Here is a 26,206-nt window from a genome sequence, read left to right as displayed (position 1 = left end):
CATGTTAAAAACAGTCCCGGGCCTCTCATAAATCTGTAGCTCTGTCAGGTGCGTTGCATCGAGCGTGTAATTTACACACTCTGCTCCAAGTGGATACTTGTCTTTCGACCAAACCACCGTTCAACACAAGGACCTTTGCAGTGATGTTTTTTGTTTGTTTTTTTAATCTTTGAAACAAAATGGCTTTTATTTTCTCTTATACAATAGTATATGCGTTGATAAACCTTTCTTGAACCAAAAAGTCGGCCAGACTGTGGCCCTGTTTCTCAGCTGGAAGCGATCCCCCGACTCCAGCACCGGACACAGTAACAACTCTGCTGCTGTGGGAATGGGTCAGTGTTAAACTGGCAGAGGGTTTATTTAGATATCCTCTTCTCTGTGGAGATTTTTTTGTTTTGTTTTTAAGTTAAGTAATCATGAGACAACAAACTGTGATCTAGGCAATTCAATTTAAGGTTGGGCTTCTCCCTTATTTCCCAAGGGGTCGCCTCAGCGGATAGATCCAGATATTTGATTTGGCAGTTGCCCTTCCCGACAGAATCCATCCATTTATCCTGGCTTGGGTCGAGCACAAGGATTAGACCGGCTTGTAACCCTCTGAGGCTGGGTTTGTGTCTCGTCACAGCCTCAAACCGGGATCTTTTGTATGTAAGGCAACCGTGTTAGCAAAAGTCCAGTCAGTTAAGCTGAATTCAAAGGGTCGATGGAGCGTTTGACGCTAAATGCTGCACAGCAGCTCAGTTTTTGTCACTTTTTGTAAAGCCACAGGCAAAAAATGACAACATGCTTTAACTACTTACTTTAGATATTTGGTATTGAAACTTGAAAGTTGATTGCTCATAGTCTTTCTCACCCCTTCCTCCACCACAGCAAATGGTGATGAGCCTGCGAGTGTCGGAGCTCCAGGTGCTGCTGGGCTACGCCGGGCGCAACAAGCACGGACGCAAGCACGAGCTGCTGACCAAGGCGCTGCATCTGCTGAAAGCCGGCTGCAGCCCCGCCGTGCACATGAAGATCAAAGAGCTCTACCGAAGACGTTTCCCGGCCAAAATGGTCTCTCACTCAGAGCTGGCCTTGCCTGGGCCGCACCACCCGGCCACAGCTGGAGTGGTCGGGGGAGGGGGCGCGGCGCTGCCTGCTGGCCTGACGCAGCTGGCTTACGAGGGTCACGCCGGTCATGGTGGAGCCCCATCGCCTGCTGCGTTACTGCCGCTCTCGCTACTCGGTCCTGGGAAACACGAGCTGACCGGGCTGACGCACCACCTGCCCTCCTCAGCGACACTGCATCCGGTGCATCCAGATGTTAAGCTCCAGAGGCTGCCCTTCTATGACATGCTGGACGAACTCATCAAGCCCACGAGTCTAGGTGAGGACATGTGTACGTGTGGTTTTTGTGTGACACGTGAATGCAACATGAACCAAATAATAAGTTTTGTATTAATTTTCTATATATTTTTATTTTTGTATCAGCTGACAATATGGAAGCAAACCTTTTAGAATCTACAGGAGCAGTTTAGCTTTCTGGCCCTCCGCTTTACTGTTTTGGCTCAAACACTCAGGCATCTGTTTTCAACAAACAAAGCCCTATAAATCCACTGTACACAGGCGGCTCAGCTCTAAATAACAGGCAAACCAAACTGGTAACTAGCTGGGGAGATGGTAAAGCATTCAGCAGCCCAGTGAACCAGTTACTACTCTCAGTAGCTGGTAGAGACCACAGAAAGCTTATGGAAGATGAACATAGCCACTATTTACGTCATTAGTTTATGGGGTCATGAGTTCAGCATTTTGGCTGAAATCATCCTTTGTGGGTGGATCCAGCTGACTAATCAAATGTGCTATACAAATAAAGTTGTATTGTAAATCACGGCCAAAGCACGGCCATACAATAGTGAAAATCATACCCTGCTTTATCAAATTTACAAAGTGAGCTTGAATTAAGCTGCTGCTAAATTAAGACTTAAAAACCAGCGACTGACGATGAACTCATCAGGCTCCAGAGTTCATACATGGTGTACAGCAAGATTTAGCAGTGTTAATTTCATTGATCAATAGTTTTTAATCATAGGTTTCATCGACAACTTTCTTTTTTGTGACAAAAACAAGATAACAACTAGATAAAACTAAGCACGAGGATAAAAAATACGATGAAATGTATTGATGCCTTTGTCAACAAAGAAAAACAACTTCTCCTCTGGGGGGAAGTTGTTTGGAAAGACGGGACCAGTTTAGAAATGATCCAATCACACTTGATGTCAAGGAAAATAAGACACTCTGTAAACCATGTGGAGCAAACAAAGAACACAGGTTTAATGCACTTCCTCACACTTTACCCTTTTAGACCTGGATGCCACACCCATCTTTGATATACAGTCCATAATAGAGACCACAAGTAAAGCACTTATTTGCTGAGAGGTTTGCCATGGAGTCTTAAATGTTGATGATACTATATGTGACTGGTGACTAACACGAGAAAAAAAGAAAAATAGATGCACACACATTCACTGGCCACCTGACCAGTACAGGGTTGGAGCTCCTTTTGCCTTCAGAACTGCCTCAATGCATAGAATTACTGCCATGTGTTCGGCTGGTGGGATATTTGAGTTAACAAGCATTTAAACCGGGTATACCTAATGATAAAATATGTGTTGAATGTGTGAGGCTGTACAAATGTCAGTCCATTTCTCTTTATTATTATTATATTGTCATATAGGCCACTCTGTTGGAATTTGCGTCAGGTGGCTCGAGCGACGCTGCCACATTATGAATTGCGCTTTTATTCATTTTGTACATTTATATTTCTAACTGTAGCACTAATGTGGATATAAATGAATCACCGCACGAAAAACAATCAATACCAACACCGCAGCGCTGTATGTCGGCCGCACTGTTTGCTCCGTCGCTCTGTTGCACTGCTGTGAAAACCGTCCTGCACACGGCGTGCTTCACACCGTCACATCTCGGGCTTCCTAACAAAACTCAGCTTGTTTGCCATGTGGCGACACGCAGCTCTCGTGAGCGCTGAAGATCCTTAACGTGAAAGAAAGCTTTGAATCAAATCTTTTTGTTCTTAGTTTGCATAGCAGCTAATTCTGTGCACAGAGGAGATCACAGTGGTGGAATAAGTATGCAAGCTTGGAAATGAATCATTCTGAAGGATTATTTACAGATGTAGCGGACAGCAACATCCCTATTCGGCTTCATCGGGCTGTGCTGGTGTGGCTTGATCACTTCTTTGTTGACACTGGCTGTGATAACAAACCCGCCAACTGTCAGAATTTGAATCAGATTTGGCTAAATTGTGATGTGTGTTTGTGCGTCTGTGTGACATTATAAGCTGCCTCTCTTAGATTAGTTAGTAAAGTACAAGTTCATTAGTCACTTATGTAAAATAATATTTATTTCAACTGTGACAGAAAACAAAACAGCTTTTTTAAACCCTTCAGGTTCAAATATCCAGAATGTTCTCTTGAAGGTCCAACATTCATAATGCCCAGTGTTATGTGCCCTGTCGTCCCTTTAATTCTCTACATACCCAACTTTTAATCTCGCCTTTATCTCGCTTAGATTTGTCGTTGCATTACATCTACATCCAGCACCCAGTCTGCACTTAGCATAATAAGACTCTTTGGGCTCTGGGATATATTGCAAATATATGGAAATGTCTAGATTTTCCTACATTAGCATTTTAATGGAGTAGAAGACCATCTCGTGATTAATTTGCCTGCAGATGCATGCACAAACAGCGAGCCTGCAGCTCTATCATCTCACTCGCCCTCTTCTTCCCTCTCGCTTCCTCACTCGATCCATTTCCTGCACACGCCTCATCCCTCTCCTCCCGCTCTGTGTCCCTCTCCGTCTTCTGTCGCCGCTGCCGTCCTCGGTCAAAATTTGCATGCAGAGTGATGAAATCGCACAGGCCTACACCTGTGCCACACACCCACCCTCCATTCGATTCCGAATCGTACGTTCACATCGCTCTCGCGCACAGACTGCTTTCGAAAGAACACAAACATCTTTTCCAATAAATAATAAATGCTCAGTCCCTCATTGTTCTGGGGGAAACGGAGCGAGCCAAAAGCCTGAGTGATAGGAGGAGAAACCCGGAGGAGGGTGTCTGGCATCGTTAGGTGAAGCTGAAGATTTGAATTTGCCTCCGAAAGTGAAGCTAAGCTGCAGCTTTGAGGTGACGACCCTCTTTCTTTGTAATAATCGGAGGCAGAAAGGAAAGCGATTGATTCATTTTAATTGCCCTCTCACTGGAGGATCTCTGATTCTTGCTGGGAGAATTTCTTTAATTTTTTTTTCCCCCTCGTGCCTTGAGACAGCCTTTCCCTCCTCACTCACTGATCACACTCTTCCACATAATCTCTCTCCTCTCCGCTTGTGTACTCCTCTCTGATCTGCTGATTACTGCTTGCTCCCTCGCTCCCTCTCTCCTTCCTATTGTTGCTGCGTCTCCTCTCGCCTCGCCTCCCGTTCCCCTCTCATTTTTTTCCTCCCTTCCCCCACTTGTTTGCTTGCTTCTTCTGCTTTGCCAGATTTTTTTTGGGCCATTTATGTGCTCAACCAGGATTCTGACAGTTTTTGTTTTTTTGTTTTTGTTTTTTACAAGAGCACATGTGCAGACAGACTTAAGACAGTAGAGTGAAAGGTAGGATTTTTACTCATTTGCTATGTACTTGTTTCTAAAGTTCGAATGAGTCTATTTTCATAGCCAGGGTTGAGGTTTTTAGGAAGTTCAGACACAGTTTATATATATATTTTTTTACCTGTACATAATAACCACGAGTGAAACCAAGATTAAATTGCACAAAATTGCAATAATGCACTAAAAAATACAGAAAATGATGAGCTAGTTCTTATGGGGAAACCGAACAGGCAAATAGAAGAGTAAACGGGGAAGGAAAAGCACAACAAATGTCTAAAAATAATACCAGAGATATGACCAATTGCTCATTTGAGTACCACCACAACCTCCTGTGTCCTAGCTGATGTGCTGGAAGCACCACAAATCATGTCCATGTACAAAAATAACCGATAAAAATATTGTCACTATTTATCAAAGTGCCTCGATAAATTTCCCCGATTATGTTTTTCTTCAAACTGCCTCCAGACCATGTGGCAGCTGTTTTTTTGTGTTAATATGCAGCAGACTGATTAAATAACTCGCAGATCTCGATTCTTTTTAAGCATTTCTTTAAAAAAAATTAATTTAAAAAATTGATGCTGCTCTTTCTCTGTCTCCATCTGCGACCGCTCCAATAAAGTCACCTCTTCCACTAGAATTAATTAAACTTGTTGGCTTCCCTTCATTTTTAACAACTTTTGGACGCTTTAAGGCAGCAATTTATTTTTGACTTTCCATGGGATGTGTGCTATTTTCAGATTTAAGTCTGTAAGTTGTAGCAGGCAGTGGGGTTCGTTTCGAATTCTTCTGGCTTTCTTTTGAAGTTTAAAACTGGATTTGAGGAATTATGCATTTGCAGCACTCATCACATCCTATATGGAAGTATATAACACCATAAACGTCATGTTTCTGATGAAGCTTGATTTCAGAAACAGTTTATATGCGTAGCGAGATGGAGACGGTGCTGCCTTACGCTCCATAACCAAATCTCTCTTTGAAAAATCAGTCCAAATGCTAAAAACTCTGCTGCAGTCGAATATGTATCCCTAATAAGATTAAAATATGACATCCGTGGTTCACACATACGGGAGAGAGACTGGTGAGGAATATGGCAGCCGATCAGCTGCATAACTACGTTCGTCTCTACAGTATCCGAGGAACTGCGGTGCGTGTCGACGTCTTCCTCGATTTCCGGCCTTAACCTGATTTCTTTCAGTAACCGGGTTTCTTGTGCGCATGTAAATGTAGTTATTATCACGCTCTCGCCATCCTCTCCCCTCCTTCGGCCTCACTCCTTATCATTTCACCCAGAGCCCCCACCCTCCCTCCTGTGCAGCCTTGTGCTCTCCGCTGACTCTTGTCAGCGTGGAGAATAAAGGTTGGTTGGCCCACAGTGTAGGCCTGAGAGCCTCCTGGTCAACACTGAGGCTTGCACCAGCATCTCCCATCTTACCCCACTGGTTGTGCTCCATCATTGACCGTGCTGCGCGGAGAACTATACATCACAGCTCATTTTGGATATCATAGTGTTGCACATGCATTATACATGATTTAATTACCATATCTTCGGGAAAAAAAAGGGATGCAAGCCTATTTCGCGTTTGATGAGGACTTTGTGCATAATGGTTTGTTACATGAGAAGATTGCTGTAGAGGAAAAGCATGTGGAAAAAAATATCTAATAAGGTTTTTGTTGGTCTTTTTTTTCTTTTGGATGGCTTCCTTTAGAAATGAGTCAGCCCATGATTATATCTTTGCATGCTGAATCCTAAAACCCCCTTTGGAAAACTTGTTTTATTGTTAAGATTATTTTTTATTATCTGTTAGGAGGTCACTGTCATACTTGCCTTCAGTACATTTTCTAAGGTCACGAGGGGAAGGGGGAAAAAAAGTCAACCTTCAGCATTGCACACAGTTCAGCAGGACTCCAGGTGCCAGGACATGAATCACGTCTGCATGGTGCCATCTGCCTGTCAATTAAAGTGGCAATAGACAACTCCCCAGAGCTCTCTCCTTCGAGTGAATGCCCGTCCAACATTCCCTCTTTTTCTCCTCCTCATCACCTTCTTTGCTTCCTCCAGCAACAGGACTTTTAATTTCGTTTTTCTTATAACTCTACTGCCGGATAGAGTTTCCAGAATCCACCATTTCAGCTACCTACAGAAAGCTACAAATTCTAAGGAAAATAAAATCACTGTTCTCTTTCTGGTTTGATTGTGCAATTGAGCCCCCATTTTCCAGCAAGATTTTTGTGCCCAGCGGCAGTCAGGGTTGCACAGTAAAGTGAAACTGATCATTATTCTACAGCCACTGCATTGTGCATTCAACATTTCCTTCAACCCATCACGCCTATCATCATACTGATGAGACCAATTTAAACCGTGGATAATGATGGATGATGAACTCTATACTTAAACAGTTACTTCTTTACCAAAAACGATTCAGCACGTTTTGAAGGATGGAAGGGTCTAATACATGTTTACGCAGTTTATTCATCTGCGTGTACAATGCTGTGCAAAAGTCTTGAGTCACCCCCTTTTGCTTCTAAGCAAACCAGACTTTCTTGTAATTTTTTAAGTGTTGTTGAGTGATAGCACTTCAGGCTTTCTAGAGGTTTTTCTTTGGACATTGGCTGCTTCTTCACTCATTTTTACTTGGTATATCTCAGCATGGTGTACAGTATGTAAGTATGCCAAATTGTCAAATTACACAAGAAGTGAACTGAAAATTGGTGGCAGTCGGTCTTATGAAGTGATGAATCCATCAGCCTACCCGACCTCTTCTATGCAAGGAAGAGGTCTGGAGAGAGGTACAACAGTGAGTGTCTATAGCAGGGGGTGTTCAACTCCAGGCCTGAAGGGCTAGCGCCCTCCAGGTTTTAGATGTGTGTTGATCCAACACAGCTGATTTAAATGGCTAAATTACCTCCTCAGCATGTCTTGAAGTTCTCCAGAGGCCTGGTAATGAACTAATCGTTTGATTCAGGTGTGTTGACTCAGGGTGATATCTAAAACCTGCATGACACCGGCCCTCGAGGCCTGGAGTTGGACACCCCTGGTCTATAGCCATCTGTAAAACATGGTGGAGGCTCTGTCCTGGTTTAGGGCTGTCTGTCAGATTTGAATCCACCATGCAGTACCATCTGGAAAGTGTTAGATTGGCAACTGCTTTTGCACAGTTCTGTAGTTTTCTTGGTTTTATCTGACTCATCCTGTAAAATGCCTTATCCTCTAACTTTCTGTTAGAGAGGAGCTTTTAGATGTAAAGATCACCTACAGTATGTATAGTGGAAATGGAAAAAACTGTTTATTTGCTTTAAAGTTGTTTATCAGTATCTTCTTTAGTAATGGTAATGGCATTTAGATAACTAGCTTTGCTGAGTATGTCATGTTTATGGTGATAGTTGATGTTATGCAGCTTTGGAGGCTTTTTAAAAGTCACAAAATGATTGAATGAAGTGACTGCGCATGTTTACAGAGTTTTTAAACATTTCCTACATTCCAGTACCTACATTCATTTTGTTCCTTCTTCTGTATTTAGATTATCATAATCTTCACATATAACGCAAAGTAGTGTGGCATAAATACAGCCACAGAAAAGTTGATTTGTTCCTGCATTCAGGTTGCAGTGCGCAAGTAAGGGCTGCTCATTGTTTTATTGCTTTTTTCCCCTTTATATTGAGTCTCAGTTTGTCAGTAAATGGACTGTGATGTATATGAGAATGTATTTGTATAAAATAAGAGAAAGGAATTTTATATAGTGGAGGTTTTTAAGCATATGGATAGGTATGTCATAGCAGCATTGCTGGTATTTCTAGACTTACTCGCAATGCCGCATTCCTCCAAACCTCTGGGACTGCAGTCATACCTTTTACCTTAGGTAGTAGCAACAATATTTGAGCAATCCCTGCAACAATCACCCAGTAATGCACAGCACATTGTTCACACAGTGCTTGTTTCTTTAGAAACGTCTACTGTAATGTTGAATTTCTGCTTTTTTGTGATAAGATTCTACCAAAAATATTTCTGTGTTAACCTGACACATTAAGTGTTTTTTCCTTGTTTTTCTTAATGCAAGTATGTTTAGTGTGCTGTTAAGCAGTATATAGCACTACATTGTGACTGTAGCCTTGAGCCACTTCTATTTTTCCAGTGCTAAGGTCCTTTTAGTCCTTTCCTTTTTTTCCCAATGCCATATGTGTTCCAAGTATATGGATCCATCTGCTTTGGCGACCCCTTGCGAATAAAGCAGTTCTGTGAAATCCCAGTTTTAATTTTGATAAGAGCCGGTGGGAAGCCCCAAGGGAAGACAAGTACTCTATCACAGCGGCTGTTTGATGTGTGGTATTTTATAATTTAGTCACTGACCAAAAAATGAAAAGAAAACAGCTGGGTAGTGTACGTCATTAGAGACTCAAATGTCACAACATTTATTTTCATCCACAGATGCATGAATTTTTCACCAAGATCTTGTGTTGTTGTAGTGCTGCGTAAAGCCTTCTCCCGCACGTCCCAAAGGTTCTGAGTGATGTTAAGGTTTGGACTCTATCCATGTGTGAAAATGATGTCATGCTTCCTGAACAACACTTTCGCAATTTGATCCTGATGAATCCTGGCATTGTCATCTTGAAATCCGTCTGTGCCATTAACATTTACTGATGGAAAGAACCTGGTCATTCAGTATATTCAGGTAGTCAGCTGACCTCATTTTTGGACACATAACTTTGCTGAAGCTAGACGTGACCATTGGAAGCAACCCCAGACCTTAACATTGCCCTCACAGGCTTGTATAGTAGGCACTAGGCATGATGGGTGCATCACTTCATTCGCTTGTCTCTTCTTACCCTGATGCATCCATCACTCTGCAACAGGGGAAGTCTGTGCTCGTCAGACCACGTGACCTTTTTCCTTGCACTAGAGTCCAAGCTTTCTGCTCCCTTGCAAACTGAATCTTTTTTTTCTGATTAGCTTCACTGATAAGTGGATTTCCTAAGACGTCACCGCTGTTTACTCCCAGTCCCTTGAGTTCTCTTTGCGTTGTGCATGAGAAAATGCTCTTACTTTCAATATTAACCACGGCTGTGACTTATACTGTTTATTATTGTTAATATTAATCTGGGCATCTTTTCCACAATGTGTTTTTTTTTTTTTGTCCTGTCTTCCTCCCCTCAACACCAACCGGTTGTTGCAAATGACCGCCTCTCCATGAGCCTTGTTCTGGGGGAGGTTGCTTCCTGTTAAAAGGGAGGGTTTCTTTTTCCCACTGTCGCCTAGTGCTTGCTCACAGGGGGTCTTCTGATATGATGTGACTTCACCAAATGTTTAAGTGATCGCTGATTACGATCATTCTCTCACACATTTCTTCTTGAAGATAATGGTTCACCACTATCCTTATGGATTTTAATAATCCGTTAACCTTAATCCAGTTTTAGTACTATCAGCAGTCTCCTGAGTTGATTTCTTTGCTTGATGCTGGTCAATAATTTGTCCCTTCAGAAGGGAATGACATCTTTTCCAAAACCATAGGATGTTTCTTCTAACACAGTTCAAGAAATGAAAAGCTGCTCACTGCATCAGTTCTGGTGAAATAACCTGTAGCCAGGTCAAACATATTATTCTCTGCAGTGATTGTCCAATAGAAGGCTCTTGCTAGCTTGTTGGCTTCATGTTATTGTGTTTCACACAGGACTTGTATGTTCCTTGATTGGCTCCTTTTTAATGTCTTAATTAACTGACGGTACTGTTTTAAAGTGAAAAACTTCCTTTAAATCAGATGTGTTCATGTCTGTTAAAAGATTTAATTTTGAAACATCTGTAGAAAGTGCTGAGTTTAGTCCCTACGAAAGAAAGCTTGAAAGCACAAAGAGTTATACAACTTGAATTTAATAAAATCTGAATGAAACACTTGATGTCTGCAAATCATAAAAGTCATGTTTCAAAGACTCCCAGCAGCAGGATGTCAGAAATTGCACATCGGGTCATCACATCAAAAAATGGACCTGCGTTCAGGTTCTTGTCACAGTTATCCGCCCTACTGGAGTGTCCTCGAGCAAGCACATTTAATCGCCACAAATCAAATGTTCCGTACGTCTTGTTTCTGCTAAGCAAATCAAGAACTCTAAGAATCAATAAAGATACTGTATCACACACACTATCAGCTATACGTGGAAGAATATGGCGGCAATGTTCCAAAACATCCAACAAGCAGGAGCCGACCTCGTCGCCCAGCATCAAAACACAACCTGAGATTTGCCAGCTCGTACTCTGACCTCCGTGTGATCCCGTGCGAAATCTTTATCTCTCTGTAAACAACTCAGACTTCTCACAGCGAACGAACATCAACAAAAGGAGCCTTGGCTGCGCTCGGCTATAAACACGCAGCAGAAAATGGCTTCCATCTCTCAGAGCCTATTAAAGCAGCATTATTTTCCTCTTCTGTCTGAGTTGGTGCATCATCATCTCGACAAACTGCCTGATTAGACAGACCCAACTCATAAGAAACCTAAACATCTGTAGCTTTGCTCTTGTCCTCTTCTTCTTTTTTTTAAGCTGGTCTCAGAGAGGAGGAACAGTGTCGTATCATTGGGTGTCTTTGATTCTATACTAACATGGGCGTGGTGCGTGATGGCAAGAGGCCAAGCTCTGAAAACACAGCAACACGCGTGCTCCAGTGTGCACGCTGACAAGGATCGCAGGACCAGAAAAAAACTTTAATGCCAGCCTGAGCAGTGCTGTGTGCACACTGGAATGCTTAAATGAGCCCTGTCAGTATGTAACTTTACAACATGTGGATAATAAAAGGTAATAACTGCGGGTGGGGGGGAGAGAGAAACACTTCTGGAAAGTTGTCATTGTGCGTGAATGTGAGTGTGACATTTAGAGCCGACCTTTTTGTCGCCGATCATTCTGGCGTTGTAGTTTGAGTGACGCTGGAAGGATTTTTGTCTTTGTTCTGTCTGTGAACGCTGCTGCATGTTGTGTTTGTGCGCGCACATGTGGCACTGCCTTTGATTCTGTGTGTGCGCGCGTGCATGCGGTGCACCAGAGAAAAAGTAGCAAGGCCACTAACAAGTTAATAAACTCCAGCTGGGCTTTGTTGTGCTGAAGAGCGGCTATGAAGCTCGAGCACATTCTCTGATGTTTAGCTCACATTTCTTCTTTTCAAAGCAGAGCCGAACCCAGATTTGAAGTTTTCTAGGTTTTCTTGCTGTAAAGAGCCTGGTAATAGTTACACCCCTATTTTCAATGTGAAATATAATTTTTTTTAATTCACTCTATTTTATCAGCTGCCAATTTTAACACCTTTTTAGACGTTGATTTCAGTTGTTATGAGCCTGCTGAATGGCAGTTATCTCTTGGTATCAATCCCAAGTAGGTGGCCTCCGCTTTCAACTAGTGGGTAGTTATCACCTCATTCTGCCCTTCTGAGTGGAAGTAATAGACAGTGTTTTCACAGGTTAAAACAGCATTAAAAGTGGCTGACGCATAATCGAGTCAGCTCTCAACCACAACAGATGAATTTGCCACCAAAAGCGAGCAAAATCTTGTTTTTACTCAGCCTTTAGCTTTGTTTTGGAACAAAAGGTTAGACGTCGGCACTTCCTTTGTTTAACCCACTTTTTACCATGTAAAGAGTGTACATTTGCTAGCTTAGCACAGCACTTACGAGCAGAGATTATACACGGACAGCAGACGCCTGTGTTGCTCTCTGTTTATCTCTCATTACAATGGATGGTAGAGGCTTACCGAGCCAGCTCGAAGGTAGAGGGGAGTGCGCCTACTGGCAATATGTGTTGTACTGATAACAACTGATAACAGCCATTAAATGGGCTGATAACAGCTAAATCGCATGGTTTAAAACAGATGTGGTCACACTGGAACATAAATTTAGTTCAAACATAAATATGTCAGCCGCAAAACTTTTTTTCTTTCTTCACAGTTGTGTGCTTGTCGAAAGGTTTACAGTCGTTTCCTTTTTGGGAAGGCTGGCTCGTTGGCGTGTGGGAATCCCAACCCAGTCACATCCCTTTTTCACCTCCTTTTAGAGCTCATTAATCAGATAACCTATGTATTTTTAGAGATCAGTGTGTATGTGCATATTCATTGTTGTGGGCACTGTGCACACTCCCACAGTGGCTAAGTAGTTGTTAGTTATTTTGGATCTTCTTTAACCCTTACTGTTTTTGTCCACCACATTTATATTAATAAGTGCACAACAAGATATTAGAGCAAATTCTTAATATAGACGCTGCAGTTCAGGCTCAGTAGAAACTAGGTCTACAGCTAGGTTAGTGTCATTTCAGCCTCTTCTGTTATTAGGCATGCATGGGGAAAAAATAGAAATACATCTTTGAGTGATTCTATATACTCAGAAAAACTGCAGCTGACTGTATATTTTGGTTCCCGCTCGGTTTATTTCCTCTGTACTGTAAACATCAACCTATTGGAGGTCATTCTCCCATCTGTCACTCCTCCCACCATCTGCCTTAGATACAGTTTACAGTTTAGAAACAGTTTAAAATGCAGCGCAGTGCCAGGTACAGCGAGGGTCTCAAACCGCGTACCATGAAGGACAGAGAGTCTGCAGGTTTTTCTACCAAGTTTTGATTTTGATTTCAAAAGCTTGACATTAAGCACACAGTCCATCACAAACTGCAAAAAATCCTTTAGCCTGTGCTATCTGTAATACCCTAGTTAGACCTTTAGAAATTTCACCTCAGCTGTCCTCCTCTCTTCTTCTGCATTTAGTCAGAATAATCTCCCGGTACTCTGAGACACATGGTTGGAGATTTGTATTAATAGAAGCTTTTATTTATTTATTGTGATTATGCTTGCGCCTCAAAATTAATGTCCCGGTGATTTATTTATGTTTATTAAGCACCATTAGTCAGAAATAAGATTTCATGCAATGCCGGGAACTGTAATTCCAGCTCTTGATCATTGCTCTCTGTTGCTTCTTTCAGTGAGAATAAGTGAAGCTCAGTTTATAGAAATTCTACTGCATATGATGTAGTCAATTTTATGAGCTTATAACTTTTGCTAAACAGCAGCCTCTGTCGCTTTAAGGGGTAATTAGAGGATGCTGTTGCATTTAATTCTGTTAGGCTCTGAGTCCGCTCTGCAAACAAATATAAAATCTCCTTTTAAATATAAACCAGCAGTTGTACTGTCCACCCATGTCAAGCCAGCATACACCTAATATTGCTATCAAAAGCAAAAGCATCTGAACCAACAGGAGCTGGCTGACTGGCAATAAAGTAAGAGTCTTCGCTCTGCTGAAGTGGAAAATCTCACTCAGTCTAGCATTATTGCATGTAACTTTGACCTGCTGAGTTACAAATAAAGGTTGAGGGTTTTGATTAACCACCAGGTTACATATTGACAGACCCACCATGCCAGCGACTTGCAGTCATGTGAAAAGGAGAGTTTTCACTGCAGTCCTTTGAAAACCCAAGTCCACCCTTACTCACTCCATCGGAATTAAGAGGGTCAGTAACTGATCATCAGCAAGTGTGAGCACCTCTATGAAAGCAGATATTTTGGCATTTTACAGTTTATTAGGAGTGTACATCCCAGGAATTTCATCTCAAGGTCAGACAGTAAATCCCAAGAGTTGAATTTCAGACTCTACAGGCCCCAGTTAGCATTTTCAGTGTTAAAGTTAATGACAGCCCAATTAGAAAGTCTGGCTTGTTTTCTAAGGAGCTTGGAAAGAAAAGCGTCGACTTTTTTCTCTAAAAAGAACATCAACAGGAACAGCTTAAGACTTCTGGAACACTGTCCTTTGGACAGACGAGACCAGAGTGGAGATGTTTGGCACTGAGCAGTACGTCAGAAACAACTGCCAAGCATGGTAGTGGAGGGGTGATGGTTTGGGTTCATTTTAAAGCTACAGGACCACCTGGGTAACTTGTAGTCATTGAGTCAAGTCCTCTGTATGCCAAACTGTTTGTCCACAGTCCCAGCTGTCACAGGGGACTCCGTCACATGGCTAACACATTAAGACAACCATTCACACCTACGGCCCATTTAGAATCACCAGTTAACATTGCCCATTGCTTGTCTTTGGACTGTGGGAGGAAGTCATAACCCATAGAAACACAGCAGAAAATGCAGACTCTGCACAAAATGCAAACTCAGGACCTTGCTTGCAAAAGCGCTAACCACAGAACACTGTGCCACTCTAGTATTCTAGTCAAATCTGAAGCCATCTGTTTGACAGCTAAAGCTTGGCTGAAATTGGGTCATGCAACAGGCCAGTGTTCTCAAGTACAGCAGAGAACAGAATGGCTGAAAAAGAAAAGAATCAAGGTGTCCAAGTCCAGATCCCCAACCTAGTGCTGAAATGTCGAGGTGGCACCGAAAGCTGTGCATAAACAAATGTTTACATACCTCACTGAACTGAATAGTAAGCCAAAATTCCTCCCCAGTGATGTTAGAGACTGATAAAGTCACACAGAAAAGAATTTCTTTGAAATATTGCTGCTAAAGCTGGTTTTGCAAGCTATTGAATCATTGGTTATATTTAGTTTGTCCCAAGTACTAAACAGACTTCTGTGAAAAGATTTTTCCCACTTACATGTATATTATTAGAATATCTGCCAATAACTGGGCTGCAATCAGAAGTAAAAATATGATTTAAAAAAAGATTGATTTATTTATATCTTTTGCCTTCCTTACATGAGTGATCGCAACAGCAGATACCAGTGGACCAAACTGCTGCATCTCTGAGTTTGTTTTAAGCTGCTGTTTCGCTTCTTATTCTTGTTCTTCTGTAAACAATGAAGCAAAGTCTGCATAGTTTAGTGGGATTTAGCACCTCCTGGAGGTAGCGTTTTGTACTTTTGGTGAAACTCAGGCTAACTGTTTCCCCCGTTTCCAGTGTTTCCAGTGAGATATTAGATTTTCCTTTATTTTTTGTTAATAAATCAATTGTATTTGTTCTGTGTAACATCCATAGATGTGTTGCTTTTGATTTTCAGTAAAAACAAAGTAAAGAAACCCGGTTGTGGCTAGCGCTAGGCTAGGCTTATCAGAGCCCTTGAGTAAATCAGAGTCCTATCAGCGGGAGTTTGGAATAGTTCTGACAAGTGCTTAGTGGGCAGTTGGATTGTGTGCTGATAACATTACAGACTTGTTTTTTTTTTTTTAAACTTATTACCTTGTAAAAATTCCGCGCTGTGCTATATCTCTATGGCGCAGCTAGCATATGTTGCTAAAGATCTGCATTATCAGGATCATTGGAGTGAACGGAGATGACGCGACTCCTCCATTCATCGGCTCTGGGCTCCATGTGCTGTGTTAATGGTAGTTGCTAGGTTACCAAGGAAACAGGAGAGTGATGAGATATGGCACAACACGTGTCTTGGCAGCAGTGCCCGCTATAATACCAAAAGTTGACCGTTGTAGATTTAAATGAGAAATATGATCTGTGGCAAGAAGACTAAGTTTAGTTTCAAACTGCTACTTTTAATTTTGTGTATAAGCAGGGCAGAAATCCCAAGGAAGACTAATGGTAAAGGGCTAATGAGGAGCTTGTATCTGGTTTCAGGTATACACATATATATATATTTTTGCTAATTTAGACCAGTTTGTGAGAAAGACAAAGAAAAATATGTTAAAGTTGATGTCAAACACTGTGCTTGGGTAAAAATACAGCCTTGTGTTAGTGAGAGTGAGGAAGACATCAATCAAAGGCCATTTCAACCTCTTTCATATCTCTCCCAACCACTCACTTTGAAACACCAGAAACAAATCCAGCACCAGGGAGAGAGAGAGAGGGAGTTATAGAGTGATAGGAGATAGGCAGAGCAAGAGTGAGGGAGTGAGAGAGCTTTTTCTATTTATAACCTGTGTGCCCGGAGAGGAGGGAGATGGTTGTTCGAAAGCACACTCGCGCATGATTTTGTTCCGCAGTGCACAGGCTGCTGCTTAAAACACACAGGAACATACAGCAAACACTGCACATGTCAAACAAATTATATACCACGCTGGTGATGAGACGGGTCATTACTGGGAAATTTAATGGCTGTTTGGTATGCCGAGAGGAGGTACATGATTGGTCCAGTAATCATCCATAGGAACTGTACTGCCCCCCCCCCGTCACACACACACACACACACGCCGTATATGGAAAGCATTTTTGTGTTCTTAAAGCTGGTGTGTGTACAGAGACTCATTTTAACTCACACACTCACAGTTCAGCATTATTTTATGTAGCTAAAGCAACAACTCCTCCTCGCTCCTCACTTACACAACCTGCAGACCAAAACATTCCCACTGAGATTTATCTGTTTCACAACATTCACGTAAAGGGAGTAAAACATCACAGTGTTTTAACACTGATTATAGTGGTCTGCGTAAGGAAAACTTGTAATGAAGATTTTTTTTTAAGAAAATCTTTTTCAGTGGAGATTTTAGTTGCTTTCATTTTTCAGTTTCATTCGAACTAAGAAGTTCATCACCTGTTCTACATCTCAGCTGGAATTTTTTTTTTTAATATGTTTTTTTTTTTTTTTTTACCTTTTTGTTCAACTCAACCCAATTTAAAGTGTAGTTTGATTTCATGTGTGTACAGAACACATGAATACAGGTGTAGTAGGTTCAGTGATTTATTGAAACATGCAGGCGTGACACGGGAATGCAACATATAGATAAAAACTGACTTTGCACAGTGAGTCAGGGGGCGACCATGGTTCAGGGGGTTAGGAAGCTCATCTTGTAACCGGAAGGTTGCCGGTTCGATCCTCTGTCTTGGTCGTTGTGTCCTTGGACAAGACACTTCACCTACCGCCTACTGGTGATGGCCAGAGGGGCTTCTGTCAGTCTACCCCAGGGCAGCTGTGGCTACAACTGTAGCTTGCCTCCACCAGTGTGTGAATGTGAGAGTGAATGAATAGTGGAATTGTAAAGCGCTTTGAGGGTCTCAAAAAGTGCTATATAAAATGCAGTCCATTATTATTCTAACTTTATTGTTCAACACAGCCTTAGGAAGCTGTCTTGTAGTCTTCAGGAATAGTTCTCCAGGCTTCTTGAAGGACATTCAAAGCTCTTCTTTGGATGTTGGCTGCCTTTTTTTCCTGTTCTCTGTTAAGATGATCTTCAATAAAGTCGAGGTCCGGACTCTGGGGAGGCCAATCCATGATCATTCTTTAAACCAAGTGTGTGTATCCCACAGGTCCTGTGTCAGGTCTTTGCTGAATGTTTGTATTTCTTAACAACAACATGACTTTCAGATCAGTTTTCTCAAATATATAGAACGCACTGCACACCATACTGAGAAATGCCATCCTCAGAAGCACAACATAAAGAAACAAGACTTTTGCACAGTACTGAATATAATACTTACATGTCTGTAACTCCCATACCACATTTTGCATGACCCATGGGGCTTTTATCTTGCCAAACGAAAGACTTGAAAGTAGTGTCAAAGGTGAGCTCACAAAGATGTGAGAGTATAAATATTAGTACAAACAGAAAGACCTGAGAAACTGTCATGTTTGGAGTTTCACTACGACCTCCGTGGCTGCTATTTTTTGTATAGTTGCAGTTTAAAACGTAATAACCCTAAAATGATAATTTGCTATTTTTACATTTCCATCTGAAATCATCAAACGAACATGTTCAAACATATTAATGAATTTTTCACAGGGATGATAGAATATATAAACTTTTTTTTAAACCCCTGAACTGCCTCTGGTTCGATGGGACACCGATCCGTGCCAAGAGAAACTAACTGTGACGGTGTCTGTCTTTCACTTTATGACAGAAGATATTTAAGCAAGTTTCCTGAGAAGCTGAAACATCCTTAAAGTCCAAATGCAAAACAGGGCTCGGTTTGAACCCTCGTGACTCGTAGTTTCATGTTGACCTCCTACACAAATCCAACTCAAACTTTTCTCGAGCTCGCTGCCTCCTTGGTGGAGGCTGGGTTAGTAGCACCAGTTATTTCCAGCACCTGTGGGTGGGCCTATAAATAGCATGCACACATTTTCTCCTTCGTTTTCACCTTAGTGTGAGGTCTGGTTTTGGCGTCCAGGTGTTTCTCAGTTAGTCATTTCATGCGTGCGAGCCCTGCCTGATAATGCAGATGTTTACGAAGGAGAGCCCCTCTGCTACACAGCTGTGCACATATTTCCTCACCTGCTTCATGTATGGGGCGTGTTATTTGTGCACACATTGTTTTTTATTATAATAATGTCTGAGGGTTAAAAAGTAGATGCATGTAATGTGAGAAAGCAGGCACGATTAATTCAGGTTTATATGTAATGTCCTCAACTATTAAACGTGTCCTCTCCCGCTTTCTCTCTCTCTCTGCAGCGTCAGACAACAGCCAGCGGTTTCAGGAGACATGTTTCGCCTTCGCTTTAACGCCGCAGCAAGTTCAGCAGATCAGCAGCTCAATGTAAAATTTAACGCCGCTCCGTCAACGCAGGATGCTGAATTGTTCATGAATAATTCAGAAATGTACAGGGTTTGCGCGGCTGCGCATTGATAAATGTGTTTCTGCTCTCAAAGGGACATCTCGGGGACCAAATGTGACTTCTCAGTTCAGGTTCAGTTGCGGTTTTGCCTGTCGGAGACCAGCTGTCCTCAGGAAGACCATTTCCCCCCCAATCTGTGTGTGAAAGTAAACGGGAAGCCGTGCAACCTGCCGGTGAGAAGCGCTCAGCCGTTTAATGAAGAATGTTATAATGCCACCTGGAAAACGACATTAATGATATTCGCTTCTCATTTCTAGGGTTATCTTCCTCCAACCAAAAACGGTGTCGAGCCCAAGCGGCCCAGCCGCCCAATCAACATTACCTCACTGGTCAGATTGTCCACCACAGTCCCCAATACCATCGTGGTGTCGTGGACCGCTGAGATCGGAAGGGTAGGAGCCAAAGCCTTCTGCAGTGTGTGTGAATAACTGACACTTTAGATGCTTAATGAATGAATTTAAACATTTGCTGGTTACAGCTGCTCGAATACGAAGGCTTACTTTTTGCTTTTCTCAGCTTTGGTGTCGTTCTGAAGTTGAAAGCAGATATCTGACTTCCTGCAGCTCCCCCACCCTCGTCTAAGCCTCTTCCATCAGACAAACACGTAAACAAGCTTAATACAAATAAGACGAAGCTAATTCTGGCTTTACAAAGAAATGACATAGAAATATTTTGTGTGAATGTCTTGTGTTCAACTCATTGCACTCTTGCTCCTTTACTTCCTCTGCAGACCTTTTCACTCCTTATACTTCCAAGCACTTGAATCACAATATAGACTTTTTTTTTATTCTTAGTAACACAACATAAGGGACTAGAGACAAGTTAAGGTTTGACTTTTTTTTTAATGGCATCATGATCATTAAAAAAATGAAATTCTATTGTGTTCTCTATCCAGATACAACACGGTTAATTAATCTGGTGTTTGAGCTGATCTGCGGGTGTTATTAATGTGAATTGTCTGTCTTAAATAGAGGTCCTGAAAATCTGCATTAATCTTGATTAATGTATGTCCCCATTTATGCAACGAGGTGCTGCCGCATGCCTCAGTGTATGATCACATCACACGGTGTTCTTAACTTACTGTGTTCACATAGATGACAGACCAAAAAAAAAGAAGCAGAGAACAGCCTATTTAAAAAAAGACTTAAAGAATACTTTGATTATATAAAGAGGCTTTCAAATTGGTGCGAAGCCCAGGAAGGGGCACAGTGTTCCCTTTTTACAGCCAAACGTTGTAAAAGAAAACCAAAATTGGATAAAAACTACAACTTCAGGGGAAGTTTAAAATACATGTTTAAAATACATGGAAATTTCCCCTTGTGGGACTAATAAAGGTATCTTATTATTATTGATTGGATTCAGAGGCGTTTGATGAAGGATTTCAGGATAAACGCGTCATAAATGTGATTAAGAAAATTCTGTCTTTATATTTGATGGCTTTTATCGAGGTGGGTGGAGCTCGACGTTCCGCAGACGAACAGTAGAGGGCGGTAAAGGAAAGGACTGAGAACAGAAGAGCTTGCTGACTGTTGCACAACTTACATTAGTGTCACAGCAGATGGATCGATTTCACTGAGACTGTGGAGGCAAACATTGAAAGTTATACTGAGTAACATGTTCAAGGACGTGCTGTCACTCTCTGTCGTGTCTTCCCGTGTGTCCACAGAGTTACTCGATGGCGGTGTACTTGGTGAAGCAGCAGTCGTCCACAGTGTTGTTACAGAGACTGCGAGCTAAAGGCATCAGAAACCCAGACCACTCCAGAGCACTCAGTAAGGACCCCTTTTTAAGAGAAGCACCCATCCAGTGTATTAGCTAATGCTGTTCTTCTGTTTCCACTGTAATTTAATGTATCAAAGGCTGAATTTATGGTGTGGGACAGGGCAAAAAGCTTTAAGACTGAACTCTTATTTTGAAATGTTTTCATCCAGTCAGATGGGAGCTGTCTATATATTTCTTGCATGCCGTTTTGCAAGTTGCATAAAAAGATTTAGGTGCAGTCAGGCAGTGATTTAGGAGGCTCATCTCTTAGGAGAAGTCAGGACTTTGGTTCTGACACTCACACGTGTTTGTCCTTCTCCTCTACCCTGCAGTAAAAGAGAAGCTAACAGCCGACCCAGACAGCGAAATAGCCACAACCAGCCTTCGAGTGTCGCTCCTCTGCCCGGTAAACATGCTCCCTGCTCCTCATGAATTTAAGGCCTTTTTTCGAGGTTCAGTCATGCCCAAACACGTTGCTCCATTCTTTACTTTTCTTTTTCCTCTCATTTTACTTTGTATGTGACTCAACATGCCCTTGTACATAACTTATGTATGTGAACATGAACCACCTGTCTTATTGTCTTCTCGGCCCCTATCCTGTTTTGCTATATGGGTTTGTTGTGTTTGTGACATTTGTGTGTCACTTATACTTCCTTCGTGGCCTGACTACGTATGTGCTCACTGCGCAGCTGGGGAAGATGCGGCTGATGATCCCGTGCCGGGCGCTGACATGTTCCCACCTGCAGTGCTTCGACGCCACACTTTACATCCAGATGAATGAGAAGAAGCCCACCTGGGTGTGTCCCGTCTGCGACAAGAAGGCGCCGTACGAGCATCTCATCATTGACGGGTAGGTCGCTGTGGCCTGCCTGTGACCTTTGATCAAATAGTGCCAAGAGTGGTCCTCTTCTAAATACCTCGGTTGTAACAAGTGCTTATTTCAGTTATTGTTGCCTTTCTATCAGCTCAAAGCAGCCCGGCCGTTCTCCTCTGACCGCTGACATCAATGGGTTGTTTTTGCAGAGAGAACTGGATATTGGATTTTTTCTCTCTTTGTTTTTTTCAGGCAATTTTCTGTAAACTTTAGAGATGATTATAGAGGAAAATCCCAGCAGACCAGCAGTTTGTGAAACGCTCAGACCAGCCTGTCTGACACTAACAGCAATGCCACGTTCAAAATCACTTAAATCACTTTTCTTCCTCATTCTGATGCGTCACTTTGAAATTCAGCAGGTCGTCTTGTCCCTGTCTACATTCCTAAAATCCACTGAGTTGGTCCCATGTGATTGGCCGATTAGATATGTGTATTAACAATCAGTTGAACAGGTGTCCCTAACAAAGTGGCTGGTTAGTGTACGTGCCATACTACATTTTTTGCAGCAAAAAACAGCCTTTATGTTTAAAGTCCCAGAACACTGTAACAATTTACCTCCTCTCTCCTTTTCTTGTTATTGTTTGTTTGTTGTTGCTCTGTGGAGCGTTGTATTGTTTTCTTTATTTACTCTGTTACTCAACGCTTGCTACGTGGTTGTTCTTCATATATATATATGATGGGATACAAATAAAATGATACAGCATAAGGGATTTACTCTAATAAATGTAGTGGGGGGGTTTATCTTCCAAACACTTGCTCAATATAAAAGAGCCTTTTGTGGAATGATTTTTAGAGAGAAACTGTTTTGTTGTCGTCTTTGCTTTTTTGTGTAATGTAAAGTGGATGTGAAGTCTTTTTCTCTTGGTTGCTGTATGACATGTATGTTTGTTCTCAGGCTTTTTGTGGAGATCCTCAATAGCTGCACGGACTGTGATGAGATCCAGTTCAAGGAGGATGGCAGCTGGGCCCCCATGAGGTCTAAGAAGGAAGTGCAGGAGGTGTCCTCTGCTTCCTATAACAATGGGCTGGATGGTAAGATGAGGCATAAACAAGGAGGGAGGGAAGGGGAATGCTAGCCTGAAAGCCTGCCTTTAGTGATCCCAGCTTTAATTAGGCGAGGCATCTGTTGGGAGAAGTTGTGTTTTTTTTAACTGTTCAGTCTCTGAAAATCAAAAACATTTGCACAAACACAAACTGATACATCACCTCCACTCTACAGGCTCATGCCGGACCGCCGCAGGCTCAGATCAGCGGAGCTCCTCGGCGTCCAGCCACGGAGGCAGCGACAGCAGCAACGGCAAGAAAGTGGAAGTGATCGACTTGACACTGGACAGCTCCTCAGACGACGAAGGACCGGATTCGCCTCCGCCGCCGCCCCCAACGCTGCCTCCTCCTATCAAAAGAGCGTGCCCTTCGATGTCCCCGACCTCGCCACCTGTCATCAACAAAGGGTGAGTCGAGCACACACCCTAGATGCTGATTTAATCTCCGCAGGCAGGTTGAATTTGATTAAATGTGAAATTGATGCTCGTTTTAGCCGCTCGCGTGGGCAGTTTTGTCTCTCTGCTTAAATGATTCATGAGCACAGCATCTTCTTGACATTTCACGTCGGCGCTCGCAGTCGGTGCCCGAGCGTGTCGACGAAACATTTGCGTCTGATGACCCGAGTGACTTTCCATAACTCGCCTCGCTCGCCTTTTTTGCAAACAGGAATCAAAGTTCAGCCAATCACAGTTTGTCGTAAAATTTCAAAACAGCCGACAAACAGACCCGACGGAAGTCTCGAATCCAGCTTTAGTATGGCTATGAAATTTAAACAGCTGCCTTTTCTACCAATCCAAAATTCATTAGGTGCATCTGCTGCTCCCATTTCTCTTTAATGAATCCTGTGAGTGTTACTTTTCTAATTGAAGGAGACAGGACGGCCCTGTGGTTTATCCCAGTACACGTGACACATCATAAAAGCCTTATTAGAAGTTATGTGGCTTCTTTAGTTCTTCATCTCTTCGTCTTCTTCCTCTGTGTTTGCCTTTAGCGTGTTGAACCTGCACCATCAGGCCTCTCCTGTGAGCCGTACCCCTAGCATGCCCGGGATAGACACCAGCTACATCCCTCCTGTCCCCCCTCTCATCCAGGACTACAGGCCCTACTACCACACCCCCAATGACCTTTCAGGTAATGACACACATACAGGATGCTTTGCAAGTATTCATGAATACATGTGCATTAGTAAAGATACTGTTGTGTACAGTGCATTTATGTAAACCTAACTATATCCTATATCATTCACAGTGTGTAGCCAAATTTTGTTCAAATTGTCCTAACTTTATTTAAAATTCTGCCAAAGAGCCACACTGTTCTAACATAACAAAAGTATTGTGCAAAAGTCTTGAGTCACCTCTCATTTCTTCCTGTTTATCTTCCAGTGAGCCATACTTTGTTGTCATTTTTCAAAGTGCTCTTGAGCAACAGTTCTCCAGGCTTTCTGAAGGTCTTTGGCTCATCGTGGCTCATTCAGTAGAAGTAATAATTAATAATAAATGCTCCTAACTCAAGAGAAGAAGCAGTGTTGTGTTTACACATAACAGACAATTTAGTAACGCATTTTAAATTCTATCTTTAGCACTTTGTTAGTAGTAGCCTGACACAAAAGTTTGCCATTTTCATACTTTCTTTAGTTGAATCAGCTGAAAAAATGCAAGAGCTAACACAGTTTGACACAGTTTGACAGATATAAAATAGTATTTTTGCATTAGTTAACTGATCTCAGTGTAGTGTGCAGTGTGTCCTTAAAAACACTGAAGAAACTGGATAAGTGGAGGACAAAAGAAGAAGTGATAAGACAAAAAAAAATGGCAGGCTTAAAAAAGCAAATAAACTGAAGCCTCACTTTGATTAATGCAGAAAAGCTCAGTCAGACATTGATTCATTATAACATCATTCATCATATCATCATATAATAACATGTGGAAAGCGTCTCATTTACAACAACTTCATGCTGAAAATGATCCCAAACACTACAAATGCATTAAAAGGAGACACTTTCATACTGCAATGAATGTTCGGAGAGCAACTTGGGTCAACCTGTCTTGCCCAGTGATATTTGGCATGCAGACTGGAGCAGCCAGGGATCAAACCACCAACAGAATAGTAGATAACCTGCTCTACTTCCTGAGCTACAGCCACCCCAAAGCTTACAGCAGCTGGTTTTCCCAGACGGTCTTCCATCCAAGTGCTCACTGTTCCCTACCCTGCTTAGCTTCTGACTTCAGCCGAGACTGGGCATGCTCAGGGTGCTATGGTCGTAACCTCTAACAATAACAGCACTGTATTTCCATGTATGATTGCAGGTGTTTCAATATATTGTTGTGCCTATTTCCCATTTTTCTGACAAGGAGGTGGCTCAAGACTTTTGCACACTAAATTCTGAAAGAAAACACAATGGAAAAGGCAAAAAGCTTAAAATTGCAACTGAACTTTACTCTTTAACTTTTAATGAATCGACCTTGCCTATTTCACAGATTTGTGCCCCTCTGTGCTTCTGACTTCTCTTAACTTAAAAAAAAAAAACATACAATATTTATTTGCATTTGTGATATTCATCACTGACTCTTCCTCTACTTTATTTCCAGAGCTGAATTTTTTCTCTTTTCTTCAAGGGGACAATCATCCGGTACGTACAGCAGTGTTTGATATTGTGTAAACGTGGCTGAATTTAGCAGCTGAAACACTTTGTTGTTTTCAGTAAAATCCTGGAAGCCTGTGAGAACAAAATGTTCAAAATGTGCTTATGGAAAAAAAGAAAGCACAAGCTTTGTTTTTAGCCCTCCTCAGAAACAAGCTGCCCTCTTTTTTATAAGCAGAAAAGTGAACAATCTTCATGCAGAGTTAACCACGTAGAAATATTTAAAGAAATGTATCTGAAACCTGAGATTTTGTGTTATTTCCCATAAATGTGGCTGTTACCGAGTGTTCTTATTTCTTCTGCCTCTGGGCTGTAGTCTGTACTGGTTATTTAAGGAGAGATGAAGGTTTGCCAAATGAGAGTGTCTTGCATAGCTTCAGTAGTGCGATATCCAGCTGTTATCTGCATCTGGGATTTCTTCTGCCAGTGAGGATGAATGGGATGCCATATGTGTCTAAAATAGTATTAAAATTCAACAGCAACTCCACATCAAGAGTCACAAACTTCATGAATCCACAGACTTCACTGTGAGGAGTTTTTGTTGGAGAGCATTTTTTCTTCACCAGCACAAACGTTGCTTCCTTAAAGTTTTAAATACACCTGGACACCACGGCAGGTTGTTCAGTGTTCACATATTTTTGTGATTAAGGGAAACACACCTTTTAAATAAACTACTGAACTCTCCTTATTCTGTTGTTTGATGCTGTCATTTAATTAGAACACTTTGAAACCAGGAAGTACAGAGTTGTGACCAACTTGTCGGGCGATAGTTGAT

The 26,206-nt window shown here is 42.0% G+C and overlaps 1 protein-coding gene across 1 annotated transcript in view; it reads left to right on the top strand.

Annotated features, from left to right (window-relative positions):
• LOC134626515 (E3 SUMO-protein ligase PIAS1-like) overlaps positions 1-26,206 on the top strand; it is a 58,343-nt gene that overhangs the window by 25,015 nt on the left and 7,122 nt on the right. Inside the window, exons 2-12 of the mRNA XM_063472419.1 lie at positions 871-1,366; positions 18,948-19,032; positions 19,146-19,284; positions 19,369-19,503; positions 20,778-20,883; positions 21,205-21,278; positions 21,562-21,722; positions 22,642-22,778; positions 22,966-23,197; positions 23,782-23,921; positions 25,379-25,419. Coding sequence (XP_063328489.1) covers positions 871-1,366; positions 18,948-19,032; positions 19,146-19,284; positions 19,369-19,503; positions 20,778-20,883; positions 21,205-21,278; positions 21,562-21,722; positions 22,642-22,778; positions 22,966-23,197; positions 23,782-23,921; positions 25,379-25,419 — 1,746 coding nt within the window. The remainder of the gene's footprint in view (positions 1-870; positions 1,367-18,947; positions 19,033-19,145; positions 19,285-19,368; positions 19,504-20,777; positions 20,884-21,204; positions 21,279-21,561; positions 21,723-22,641; positions 22,779-22,965; positions 23,198-23,781; positions 23,922-25,378; positions 25,420-26,206) is intronic.

The sequence above is a fragment of the Pelmatolapia mariae genome, linkage group LG1 (assembly GCF_036321145.2).
Source record: "Pelmatolapia mariae isolate MD_Pm_ZW linkage group LG1, Pm_UMD_F_2, whole genome shotgun sequence".
NCBI lineage: Eukaryota > Metazoa > Chordata > Actinopteri > Cichliformes > Cichlidae > Pelmatolapia > Pelmatolapia mariae.
Note: the sequence above shows the minus strand (reverse complement) of the source record. Positions and strands in the feature narration are given on the sequence as shown.